Below are 14,509 nucleotides of genomic sequence, written 5' to 3' on the forward strand. Positions count from 1 at the left end.
ATCTGAGTTCCTGAACCTTGGAATGTCTGAGATCCTGCACATTGGAGGCTCTGGGGTCAGGCACCCTAGGTCCCTGAGGTCCTGCACTTCGGTCTCTGAGGCCCTGCTACATTCATGCTGTTAACTCTTGTGCTTTGGAATCTCTGGAGTCCAACACATTCGAGTCTCTGAGGTGTCCTGTTCCTTGTGTTTTCAGAGGTCTGCACCTCAGACTCTTGGAGTTCCTTTACCTTGGGTATTCTGGGTTCCAGCACCTTGAAGTCCCTGAGGTACCTCACCTTGGGTATTTTGGGATCCTGCACCTCGGAGTCCCAGAGATCCTGCATTTGGAATGTCAGAGCTCATGCACCTTGTAGTCTCAGAGGTCCTGCACCTTGGATTTCCTGAGGTTCAACACCGCAGGGTCTCGGTGGGCCTGCATATTGTGTATTATGGGGTCCTGCACCTCAGGGTCTTGGTGGTCCTGCATATTGGGTACTAGGGGGTCCTGCTCCTCTGAGGCTCTGAGATCCTGCACTTTGAAGACTCTGAGGTCCTGCACTTTGAAGACTCTGAGGACCTGCACTTTAGGTTCACTGAGGCCCTGCACCTTAGGGTCTCTGAGGTCCGGCACCTTGGGTGTTCTGGGGTCATGAAGTTTGTAATCTGTGAGGCTTTGCACCTTGGAATTGCTGCAGTCCTGCACCCTGGAATATCTAGTGTCCTATACCTTACAGTCTCTGAGGTTCTCCACCTTGGAAAGTCTGAGTTCCTGCACCTTGGGGCCACAGACACCTTTCACCTAAGTAGCTCTTAGCTCCTGCACCTTGAAGTCTCTGAAGTCCTGCACCTTGGGTATTCTGAGGTCCAGCACCTTTACATCTCTGAGTTCCTGCACCATGGGTGTTCTGTGGTACTGAATCCTGGAGACTCAGAGGTCCTGCACCTTGGAGACTCTGCTGTCCTGAACCTGGGACTATAGAGTGCCCTACACCTTAGAGTTTTCGAGGATCTCTTCATTGGAATGCCTGAGCTCCTGCACTTAGGGGTCTCCAAGGCCCTGCTCCCTAGCAGCCATTAGTTTCTTCACCTTGGAGTCACTGAGGTTGTGCACATTTAAATCTATGCAGTCTTTCCACTTGGTGATTCTGGGGCCCTACATCATGGAGTCTCTGAGTTCCTGCATCTTGGTGTCTCTGAGGTCTTACACCATGGAGTCTCTGAGGTCCTGCACCTTGGTGTCTCTGAGGTCTTACACCATGGTGTCTCAGAGGTCTTGCACCTTGGTTATACTGGGGTCCTGTACCTTGGGTAATCTGGGGCCCTGCACCTTGGGGTCTCTGAGGTACTGCACCTTTAAATATCTGAGGTCCTGCACCTGGGAGCTTCTGAGGCCCTGCATCTTAGAGGCTATGAGCATCTGCAACTTGGGTCTTTGTGGTTCTGCAACTTGGTATCTTTGAGGTCCTGCCCTTTGGAACCGGTTGCAAATTCTTTTTGTGGGTATCAAATTTCTATGCAAGGACCTTTGGTTTGACTCCTTCCAAATGGCTGCTTCTAACACCTCTTTAAGAAGGATCCTCATCATTGTTTCCTTTTCTTGTTTTGCACTTTTCCAATGTGCCCTTCTGTAAATTATTGGAGGATTAGGACTCAAACTGCTTTCAGATTATTCAAAACCATATGCAGTGGATACTCACTTCAGGGCAGCTCCACAGTGAAATGGTGCCACTAGCAAGCAGACACAGCCCTCTCCAATTCCTGCCTGTCTCTTCCACTGGCCTATTTTCTACCACACTCTGAATTTCTCCCTCAGTCTCATTCCTTCACTGTTCAACAGCCTTCCCATCTTCTACCTCTCTTTCTCCTTTCACCTCCTCTCTCATTCTGAGTATTTTAGTCTCATCTCTCCCTCCCTGTCTCTGTCATCAGAAGTGAGGGTTCTCTGACACTTTCAGAGGTTCAACAATTGGTTTGATGCTGACCCCTGAGGATGCTCTGGGCTGAACGGAAGTCATTGAGGGAAGAAGAGAGGTTTCTTACACCAAAACGAGATCTGAGGAACAGAGTTGGGTTTATGAGGACTGGAGGAGCCCTTTGAGGACCAGAGAGATATTATGAGAATGAGTGGAAATAAAAGTAGGCATGAGTTCAGAAACTATTCAGAGGAATTAATGTCCACATTAAAGGGCCTCCATCGAACAGTGAATAGAACAGAAGAGAAAGCACAAAAGTGTACTTTTTATAGAATGACCATTGGATTTATTTATACTTGGATTTTGGACAATACATGACAATGTGACTCAGAGACCGGTACAAGCTCATTTCTGTGCTACTGTTCTAGGGCAAGCAGCACATCTTAATTGAACTGCTACTTTCACTAGCCCAGAACTATAAATTTAAGTGTAATCCCTTCATGTGCATCTTCTTGACACTGAATGACGGTGATATAACCCATGCCCTTTTTATGGCTTTTTCAACGCGTGCTGCACTCCACATACTCCTCATTATTGTGAACATTTGATGCTCTCACTGGGGCTGAAGCTGATGGTTTGCTGTGTGATGCATTACACATGTGTTAGGTGAACACATCACTATAAAAGTAGAGGTTTGCTTTACATTTTATTAACTGCTCTAAAACCTTCCCCTTGGGGAAGTCTCAGTGTTAATCACAAGTGGGTGAAACATGTTTCGACACAGCCGTCTGAACATACAACATCTGTGTGTCATGTTTCTCATTCAGAGGTTTATTCATAATGGTACCTTAGACCTGAACACCAAATGTATTATAAGATTGTACTTTAGCAGCTGCATAACTTGCCTCAGTTTAAACAACTGAAGTACAAGTCTCTCTTCCATGCCCAACATTGTCTCAGAATTAGTTACTAATTCCCAGAAAATTTTTGAAAATTGTGCCCACTTTGATTTTTATCAGTAATCTAATTCTGGGTACTGGGGCTACTCACAGTCAGACAGGCACAGACAATACCTTATATATGTTGCTTAAATTAGAGCATAAACCCAGGGTTGTATCCGTCCACGGTCCCACACAGTCTCCTCACTAAATGATTAGACAGGGTTGGAAGAGGATTTCTTTTGACAATTCTAATGATGTTAAAAAACACTAGAGAGATATTTGAGGATTGGCAGGGCGTTTGTACTCTGGGGTTGCAGAAAACTTGAGGTAGTTTCTGTGGACAAAGGTGCTTTTTCTGGACACATGAGGGTTTCCCTGGGCTCAGCGGGTATTTTCATGAGAGTAGGAGTTTGAGAAATCACAGGGTTGTGTTTTTTGAGAACTGAACTAATGTTTCTTAGAATGAAAAATAGTTTTTAAAGACTGTGGATGTTTTGAGAACAAACTGGGGGGCCTCAAAGCTGTTTGGAGCTTTTGAAAAACAGAAGAGTAGCTTCGAAGTGACCCGCATATGATAATTGTATGAGGTTGTGTTGCTTTGGCAGCTGAGTGGATTTGTGTGAGTTCAGTACTGACATTTGCACACAGCAGGGAGACCAGACCAGCTTCTTACACACTGAGAGGAGGACAATGAACCCGCCTTACCTGGACAGGGTGCTTCTCACATCCTGCAAAACAGAAGAAAGGCAGAAGAGCATCAGTTTCCACAACAGATTGACATTCTGGCAGCAGTTTAGGTTTAATATAAGTGGTGAAATACAAGTTAAGTTGAACACATGCAAGTATCTCATCAACCCACACAGGCTGTGATATTCTACATAGGGTCACGTGACACAGCACCGTTTGTGATATCCTGAATGGGTCAACGAGACAGCAGAGATCTTAAATTCAAATGAGGGCAGGTGACAGTATGGACTGATTTACTCAATCCATGATGTATTATAGTCTTACATTCCTGTGATCAGACAGCATAGCTGCTAAACCTCATGCATGACTAGAAATAAGCGACGATATATCAGAAAAAGAACTAACCTCTATACTTGAAGTGTACGAATCCAAAATACCTCTAACTCTCTTTAATGGAATTTAATTTACTGCTGAAGATAAACAATGATTGTGGATAAAGCACAGAGTTACCCCTTGGTGGCATGCTTCATCATTTGTTTCTTCCTGTTTCCCTACGGAACGGGGCTTGCCGCAACCAATGGATTACACAGGAGCACTGAGGAATGGCAAAAGATTTATTAAAAATAAAAAGAGAGGAGTGGGTGGTTGTGTGTATAAAATATTCCTGTCTGGTAGCTCCTGATATTTAAATAAATGCTCCAGTCAGTATGATTAACAATGGGAAAGAAAAAGTAAGAAGTCCTACGGGGTACGAGAGCCCTAACACCCTTCTGTAAACTGGTCAACATGTTTCGGCCACCCTTCCCTGTGGCTTTCCTCAGGACCGAAAATCTCCCTCCCTGGAACCCCTCCTTTTGCACCTATGTGAATTGTGCATGGTGCATTCCAGTCATGCACCATACTTGCCAAAGAATATTTACCTACTTAATGTTACTCCATTGCATCCGAAATTATAAAGAAAAGGTTTAGCCTCAATAGACTCAGGACACCGGGAAGTTTCATATGTGCCCCTTGTCAGACGTAGAATTAAACACTATATTGTTATGTGTCGATACCAGCCATTAGCTTTGAGCACCAGGCCGTATCAATCCTGTGAGTGATTAGGTATTACGTTGGGTTCACCCGTTCAATATATAAGTGAACACTGCTTACATTCACACAGACATTTCCAGACACCAAATCTGATTTAGGGTCTGGTTCTTTGACGCCTCATGATTGGCTTCCGCTTTTTTTAAGTGTACATTTTCTGTCTCTTCTTCCTCTTGAAAGGCTGTCTGTCACAGCAGGAGATGGCCACAATAGAGGCCATGTGAGAGACTAGAGTTCACTCATGGATGCCAGCCACAGTGATATGTGCATGAAAAGGTTCATCCCATGTATTTATAATTTGAAATGTACAGGGAGAGTCTCTCTTTCTCTCTCAATCCAGGAAATCAGCAACGCACAAATCTTTCTGGGGGATTCCTCCACTCTGCATGTCTTCAACGCGCAGCCCTGGACTTTCCAAATTGAAGCGCAGGGTCCTCCATGTAACGTACCATTGCAGGCACACGTGCACTCAGTGAACACACACCGCACACACACTGTCCAATATTGTCACCTCCATGTATTGTGCCACAACGGACGCACATAATCCAGCATAGACCATCACTCTGTGTGCGCTGCCCAATACTGTATCATTTCTACATTGTATCCTGGTGTGCTATTTGCAAATCCACACAGTGCCAACACACACACAACATGTGTGAGCTGCACAATATGCCACCCTTCATTTATTGTACTTCTTGCAAGCACACATGTACTTAGCACACGCTCTCATTGTGCTTACCCTGCACTCTCATGTAATGTACCCCTTGCAGTCACTCATACACAAAGTACGTGCACTAACCATGCATGCACTGCACAGCACTGCCCTATCTCTGTGCTGTACCCTTCCCAGGCTCACCTACATTCAGAGCACTCACTACTCCTGTTCTGCACAGCACTCTACATCAAGGGCAAGGATGAGCGAACCACTGATTTATTTTTTAAGTGAGTGAACCTGTAGTCCTCACTCCAGTGATGCAGGTCAAAAAGGACCTGTTCACTCCTACTGATCACTACAAGTATGTTGTAACCACTGTTCTTGAGCTGATGAACTCTTAGTGACAGCAGTAGTCTTCCATCACTATGAGGGTAACACCTTGGGCACCCCCAGGCTAACAAGACCGCAATCAGTGACACAGGCCTATGTCATGGTGCACACCCAGGATTTGTGTTTGCCACTGACTACACAAATCAACATTAGTGATACAGTTGGGCACTAAGGCAGGGGTACACGATCTTTACCATGCAGAGAACTTTTCTGTCCCAACAGCCATACTGTGCCTCCGACAAAACGATGTTAGTCTTTGCCCATTCAGAGAGCCTGATCCAGAGAGTGCGCCCCACCACCTTAACCACTGAGTCAAGCAGCGATATGGGCCATGGGTACGGTCCCTGTCACCCTTTTTAAAAACTGGTACAATAATAGACTTTACCCAAGACTCTGGAGGGGCCAGCAGCGTTAATAAGAGAGGTCAGGACGGGAACCCAAACATCCACATCCGGTATGTAAAGGTCGGGGGAATCCCATCAGGGCATAGGCCTTGTTTTTAGATCACCCCAATATTCCTTGCTTGAGCTCCTCTGAAGACTATTGCGGGGAATGAGATTTTAATATCTTTTATGATCAACTTGATAACTTATCTCATTCGTCAATTTTGGATCGCTTGTTATCTGTCATTGAGTAAAAGACAGCCCCTGCATAGGTTAGATAAACCCCATAGACTGACGCAACTCTGAAGAACCACTTACAACCGATGAAGTTTAAAAGGTTTAATATAAAATTAAGAAAAGTTGCAAATACAATCCTCTCAGGATAAAATTCAATCAGTATACGAAATAATAAATTAATATCAACTCCAAATCTCTTCAGATTAAAGCATCGACTCAATGTGGTCTCGTTGCGTCATCTACAGAAAGAGAAAAATAATCACGTTAAATCTGTCCCTACTCTATACTAGGTGACATCCCTACTTCGCAAGTTTCTAGTACCCTAAAAAGGTGTCAGCAGTTTGACTCCCTAAGAAGTTCAAACTCTCTTAGCCTCTAAAGGTAACTTAAGTTTAAGAAGCAGTACTCTCTCTGCCTACCCATCCGATCTCTAAGGGTCCTCGGCCTACTGCTCCCTTGCGCTCTGATCTCTCTCAGCGCATCTGCTCAAGTCATCTGCTCTTCCTAACTTGCCTCGCGCTGTTCTCGCTGAGCTCTTGCTATCTTCTCCCCGGGGTGCTGTCCCTAAAATACACAATCACAGTGTGGGTGGAACGCCCCTTCGACGCCCACCACGGACTTTCCCCCATGATGTCATTTTCTGGCTCTTTCCATGACTTCGTCTCTTTGCTTCGTCCGTTAAGTTGACCTTTCTCCTTAGACGCCATCTTCGTCTTCTTGCTGGTGACTTCATTTGACTTTACCTTTGACACTTTCGGAGCAAAATCTATCACCTTATCAGAACTTTACTCTTTACGACTATGTATGTAACCTTTCTTGGTCCTGTGAATGGTCATTTCAAAACAAGACTCAAATTCCAATCGTCTCCTCTCATGTTTAGGCAATAAACTTCGTCCGACATTTGTCACCTTAAATCTAACAAGAACTAGACTCTTTGGCTCGCACTTCAAGTGAAGGCTATTCACGACTCCTGTGAGCCCACTAAATTACCAACAGCGGACTACACTCCTGCGAACCCTTGGTCAGTCAGGTTATAATCACAAATGACCTAAAACTCTTCCAACATTCCTACAAACTTCTTCTACACAGTATAACCTTTAACACAGATTTATATACAATCGCATTTAGCAAATCCCTTTGCTTATATGTGAATACAATTTTACATAGAATACAAATTACATAGAATATAACTTTATATTCTCATTTGTTACATCGTTATATATGCTCTCTCTGCACATTTCTCCATGTTACACTTCTCGCCGTTTCTACATTTAAAGTTACACACGTACATGAATTCTACTTTGCACGTTCTTCTGTTCGTGAGCATTTCTACACATTTCTACATTAGCCCACTACGTATACGGGCCTTCTAAATCTAATGCATTTTCAAGAGTAAATACAATTACATTTCCTATATTACTTTGGCTACATCTGTTAACCTTATACTATAAGCGTCAACTTCGCGTTCGATATACATTTCATTCCTACATTTATACGATATGCTTCTAAATATGACTCGGATATACATTTTATTCAAATTGCACTCTCTCAGTTCCCCCCTTTGATGACTTTTAGGAGTCATCACTAAATGCAATTTGAATAGCACCTTTACACAGAACTAGTTACATCATTTCCTCTTTTCATCATTTCAAGTGCTCTCAAACTTTTATACTGTTGATCTTGTAAAGCAGCTAATCTCCTTTCTTGTTCTCTCATGGATCTGTGTAACCGGTTCGTCCTATACCATTTATATAGTTTCACAAATCCTAACAATGTGATTATACAAATTAAGATTATTAATACAGGTTTTAATATATACCATATAATGCTTTTACCAAGGTTGGCAACCCAACTTCCAACCTTTCCTACTCCATGACCTACTTTTTCCCAAACATTTATTTTTGTCAAATCTTCGATTTCTTGATGTATCTGTGTAATGTTTCTTATGACCTTCTCAAGTGGTTTTGAATTATCAGGAATATAAGTACAACATTCCTGGACCTTCAAAGCCTTGCAAACTCCGCCTTCTTTTGCTAATAGCACATCAAGAGCTAGCCGATTCTGAAGAACCATTGCTCTAATCGATTGCATCTCACCTTCTATTAGCATTAATGACCTTGCAGTACTTGCAGACAATCTATCTACGACCGTAGCTAGTCTCCTGATCTTAACATCGTTAAGTATTAAACCTAACATAGGAAACATCGCTCCAAATACGTCTCCTACTACTTCTGCATCTCCTACTTCTCTTTTCGTTCTTGTCGAAGCCTTTCCTTCTATGATCGCTAAATCCTTTGCATGATATATTTTGGGGAAGACAATTGCCAAGTAACACGAACCATACCAATTGTCAGGCAGTCTCACATAGGCATTTCTTCCGCATACAAAATATACATTAGGAATCACTTGCATTTCCTTCATGAAATCTTTCGTGTAGTACTCTAATCGAAAAGCATGTTCGCAATTAACTTCACCTACAAATACGTTCTCATAATATGTCTTGCTTCGAGTTAAACATAACTTTCCTTTCTGCGTTCTATCCAAAGCTATTGGACCATTGCTCCCTTTCTTTTTATGTGCCTTCTCTTCTTCGGTCCAATCAGTTTTCCACTGTCCTGACATTTTTAGAATCTTCTGCCTTCTGTATCGGTCATCTACTTGTCCTATGAACTTTTTCTCAATCTCTGACACTTTGCAAGTCAGATTATTTCTGCGTGCGTATGATGTATCTAATGTATCCCAAGGAAGGAAGAATTTGGCTAGTCTATCCTCCTTTTTGTAATAGTCCCACTTATTCATTTGTTTATAATTCGGAACTTCAGGCAGTACCGAATCATAATTTGAAAAGTAGTACTCAAATCCTTCTCTACCATAAAATATACTAAGCAGTAAACTACATGTTATCCCATAAGTCAGTGGGAGATGATGATATCGGATGCCCTCATCTACAGAAGCCGGCAATTGCATACAAACGTAGCAATCTTTGGCCTCCATGGCATCGATATACTCATATAATAGTTTGGCATATGCATTTGACCTAAAGTTTCCCTGTGACTCGTCTACATGTAATCTACGAGCTTCATCTGCCAGTAACGCTTTTTCACGAATAACATTGCTCTCCTCCTTCTTCCCATCAAGAGCAGGTTTCAAAGTTGTTACAGGCTTTACATCCGCTATTTCTTTATCAGTTTCATGTCCTATTATGTATGATATTGTCACTACTGTAATTATGAGAAAAATTACTACTGCTATAAGTGTACCTATTATGCATTTGGCTTTTCGGTTTGGGTTGCCGTTCTCCATGTTGTCAAACAGCGTAACTCCTTCTTTTGCGAAAAAGTTTTCTTTCTCAGTCTTTGGTTTGCTTTATTTTCTTCTCAGCTTGTAAAGTGCTCTTTATCATCAAAGTCTCTTTTTCGCAACAATGTCTCTTTATCTTTAACAACAGACAACCCTAACCCTTCTCCGTCCTCTAAATGTAATCCCTAATTTTATTCTTCTTTCCACTCGGCGCTAGGTTATCTTCTTCTTTATAACTTATATACAGAAGTCTTTATACATCAACAATTATTCTCGTACCTGCAGCTTTCACAACAAGTTCCAATAGTTCAAAACGAATGACTTTTTCTTCTTCTTCCGGAATTTGATGACCAAAAGTCGGAAACTGTAATCGATTTAGCACTAGATCTTTAATCCGACTCAAGTATGGGGGTATGGGAAGTGTGAAAGTCAGTAATCCCTCAGTCTCGAGTCCAGGAGTCAACATCCATATCTCCACTGCCACAAATGGATCGTGATCGATTACTTTCACTTCCTTCACTCTCCCAGATTTCTGTCCCCAAGACATCTGCTAGATAAGTCCACTCTGGGGTGGCGTACCTTCTGCAGGGCACACGTACCCTTCTCGATCTTCTTGGACTCTCAGTTCCTGAGTCTGTAGTTTCCTCCTCTTGATCCGACTCTTCAGAGATTGGGACAAGAGTTTTCTCCTGTTGTGCTTTTAAGCTTGGCCTTTTCCTTCTCTCTGGCCAACTAGCTTCGTCACTCCTTGTCCTCCTGCTCCTTGTTCTTGGACTTGTCTCTTGGTCACTCTCAGTTTGTTCAGTATCTGATTCGATCTCCCAGTTACTTTCTTCTCCTGAGGCGACTTCGGTCTCACTGGTATCCTGACCTTCGTTGACCTGTTCCGACACAGGTTCAGCCTCTTCGATCACCTCTACAGCTTGGCTTTCCCCCTCTGTGACTTCTCCGCTTTCCGCTGGATTCTCATCCGAGAGAGGAGCTGTTTCTTCTAGAGGTGTTGGCACTCTTCGAGTGTGTGAAGCATGTATCCAATTTGGCAGGTCTCCACACTTCACTGCAGTGTTCGTGACAAGTATGACTTGAAATGGTCCTCGCCAACGCACGTCTAAGCAGTTCTTCCTGACATGCTTTTTCACCAAAACCCAGTCCCCCGGACTCAGGTCATGGCACAAGTCTTGTGCTGATGGAACCTCTGCAGCCTGGACCTGGAGGGACACAGAATTAACGGCATCAGATAGTCCCTTGCAGTAGTCCAAGATCAAGTCGTCTGTGATGTTCAATAACGCTGCAGTCGGAACCGATGGCAATCTCATAGCTCTCCCCATTAGCACTTCATGTGCAGAGAGACCTGTTTTTCTATCTGGTGTGCTACGTATGCTCATAAGAACCACTGGTAGTGCGTCTGGCCAACTCAGGGATGTTGATGAACAAACTTTGGCAAGTCTGGACTTAATTGTGCTATTGATTTGCTCTACAATCCCTGAAGCTTCTGGTCGATAACTGCAATGGAGCTTCTGATCGATACTCAAAGCTGAGCATAGCATCTTCACTTTTTCGCTGTTGAAATGAGTTCCTCTGTCCGATTCCAAAGAGGATGGCACCCCAAACCTCGGTATCAACTCTCTAAGTAATAGTTTTGCTACTGTAAGTGTATCGCATCTACGAGTAGGGTAAGCCTCAACCCATCTAGAAAATATACAGACAATCACTAAAACGTATCTGAGTCTGTTGCATTTAGGCATTTCTATGAAATCAAGCTGCATTCTATTGAAAGGCCCCCCAGACCTCCCAATGTGACTCAATGTAACTGGTGTTCTCTTTCCTACGTTTAGTTGCTGACAGATCGCACATCGCTGACATACTGCTTCTGCCGCTACTCTAAATTTAGGATTAAACCACGTTTGTCTGAATACTCTCACCATGGCATCTCTACCTATGTGTGCTGATCCATGCAATTTCCTTGCCATTGGACTAACAAGTTCATTTGGTAAAACTGCTCTCCCATCGGCAGAGATCCAAAAATTCATCTCACTTTTTATACACCCAGCTGTTTCCCAGCCCTTTTTCTCATCATCTGGTGCATTCTCCTGAACACTCTTTAGCTCATCCCACGTATCTACAGTGTCTAACAACATTGTCAATTCAGTTCTTTCTTGTATTCCTCCCACTTTCACATCAGTGTGAGAATATCCTTGTTCTGCGCAGTAACGCGCTACTTCATCGGCATAGCGGTTACCTTGTGACACAAAGTCTACATTTTTTGTATGCACAGCACATTTGACAACTGCAATAGCTGTCGGGCCTTGCAATGCCTCTAACAAGAGTCTCACGAATTCTCCATTCCTAATGGGAGAACCCGAGGAGGTCATGTAACCTCTTTGAGACCATAACTGCCCGTAATCATGAACTACCCCGAAACCATACTGGCTATCGGTGTATATGGTGACTCGAATTTTGTTACCTGCTAAACAGGCACGCGTCAAAGCAATAATTTCAGCTACCTGAGCGGAGTGTACTCCTTCCAGGCAAGCGGCTTCTACAACTCTGGTAATTGTACAAACTGCATAAGCTGCTCTCAGCTGACCAATATCGTCTCTTACGCATGAACCATCGACAAAGAAAATTTCATCGGGGTCAGTCAATGGCTCATCTACGATATCGGGTCTCGGTTTGGTACATAGTTCAGTCACATCAAGGCAATCATGATCTGTACAAATTTCATCATCCACATCATTTGGAAGTGGCATCAAAGTTGCAGGATTCAAGACGGAGCATCTTTTTAGGGTCACATTCTCGGCAGCCAATATGACTTGCTCGTAGCGTGTGAGCCTGCTATTCGTCAGATGCTGAGTCTTAGTCCTGGTCATTAACAATTCCACAGAATGCGGTACATACACCACTAACTGATGTCCCATTACCACGCTTTCACATCTTTCAATGCTGACACCCGTTGCAGCAACGGATTTGAGACATCCGGGCAACGCTGCGGCTACTGGATCTAATGTAGCCGAAAAATACGCAACTGGCCTACGCACATCTCCATGAATCTGGGCCAAAACTGCTAAAGCGCATCCCTCTCTTTCGCAGCAGTAAAGCAAAAATGGTTTTGTGTAATCCGGCATTCCTAAAGCCGGGGCGCGACATAAGTCCTCCCTCAGCTGCAAAAACGCCATCAAACAATCTTTGTCCCATGGTACCGGATCACTCACTCCTTTGTGCGTCAGCTGTAATAGCGGTTTTGCCTTCAGTGAGAAGTTGGCTATCCACTGTCGACAATAACCGACCATGCCTAGAAACATTCTAACTTCTCTCTGTGTTTTAGGCGCGTTCATTTTCATAATCGCCTCTATTCTGTCTGGAGACACCTTCCGTTTTCCCTTTTCAATCCTGTGGCCCAAGTATTGCACCTCGGTAAGACAATATTGCAATTTACTTGGAGACACCTTGTGCCCGTTCTCGGCCAAGTGATTTAACAAGGTGATGGTGTCTACTCTGCAAGCTTCCTCTGTTTCCGACGCAACTAGGAGGTCGTCTATGTACTGGACCAGAACTGAGTTCTTGGGCAGTACTAGACTTTCAAGATTTTTCTTCAGTAGCTGATTAAAAATCGATGGGCTTTCTGTATACCCCTGAGGGATACGACACCATGTTAAAACGCGATCTTCCAGCTTAAAAGCGAAAAGATACTGGCTATCTTCATCTAAAGGAATCGAAAAGAAAGCCTGGCACAAATCTATCACGGTGAACCATTCAGCTTGGAACGGTATCTGAAATAATATTACTGATGGATTCGGTACCACTGGACAACATGAGACAACGATATTATTAATCTTTCGAAGGTCCTGCACTATTCTGTATTTTCCACTAGGCTTCTGCAAACCCATAATCGGGGAGTTACATGGACTACCCACGATCTCCTTCAGTATTCCCTGTTTAATCATGGATTCGATCACAGGCTTTATTCCTGCAATCGTCTCCGGTGTCAACTTGTACTGTGGTGTTCTTGGATACTCGGCATTGGGTCTTACCATGATCTTTACTGGTTCTACCCCTTTGATCAATCCTATTTCTTCTCCAGTAAAATCCCACACCTCAGCTGACACTTTCTCCCTCAAGTCCTGTGGAAGTTCCTCCACTGTTAAGGTAGGATATAGTTCCACGCATTCCTGCGAATTTACAACCTTGAAATCGGCATCCTCATCGTTAGTCTGCACTTCTACTCCTTCAGGTGTGCAATGTATTGTGCAATTCAGTTTACACAACAGATCTCTTCCTAACAAACACACCGGGCTAGAATCACAGATCACAAACTGATGTTCGTCACTGTAATTCCCTATCTTCACTGACACTGGTTCCGTCAGAGGATTCGTCATCCTCTTGTTTGCGACTCCTACCACCTGAATCATCTCTCCTGATATCGGCAGACCTGGGACTACCGCTGATCTCAACGTGGATCTAGTGGCTCCCGTATCCACCAAAAAGGTCGGACATCCAGCTACTTCAGCCTCTACGTATGGTCCTCTCTGATCTACTTCCAGGGCTGCTCCTAAAGTACAGTCTTCTTCCCTATTCACACGTTGCCCTGTAAGAGGATCAACGTAGTAGCATTCTTCTCCTCCTACGAACAATGGCATTTGTCTATAGGTTTTCCCTCCATTTGCAATGCGAGGCGGTTGAGGAAACGGGGCTCGAGGAGTCTGAGTCCCCCCTTTGATAAACTTTCCCTTCGGGACTGTTGCTCCTTTAACCACGTTGTTCTGTACCTCTTCCTCCTCCTGTTCTAATTCGCCTGTCTCAATATTATAAGGACACTCGCGTCTCCAATGTCCCACCTCGTTACACTGATGGCACCTGGTCGTCCTTTTCAGTGTCGCGATATCTATTCTCGGTCTCGATCTTTCTTCCTCATCTCTGCTCTGGTTATTCTGT

General features: G+C 43.8%; 1 protein-coding gene across 1 annotated transcript in view; it reads right to left on the reverse strand.

Annotated features, from left to right (window-relative positions):
• The window catches only part of LOC147718118 (E3 ubiquitin-protein ligase TRIM11-like), a 379,599-nt gene that overhangs the window by 237,929 nt on the left and 127,161 nt on the right, over nt 1-14,509 (reverse strand). Inside the window, exon 4 of the mRNA XM_086919259.1 lies at nt 3,542-3,564. Coding sequence (XP_086775385.1) covers nt 3,542-3,564 — 23 coding nt within the window. The remainder of the gene's footprint in view (nt 1-3,541; nt 3,565-14,509) is intronic.

Source organism: Lissotriton vulgaris, chromosome 4_2, assembly GCF_964263255.1.
Source record: "Lissotriton vulgaris chromosome 4_2, aLisVul1.2, whole genome shotgun sequence".
Classification (NCBI taxonomy): Eukaryota; Metazoa; Chordata; class Amphibia; order Caudata; family Salamandridae; genus Lissotriton; species Lissotriton vulgaris.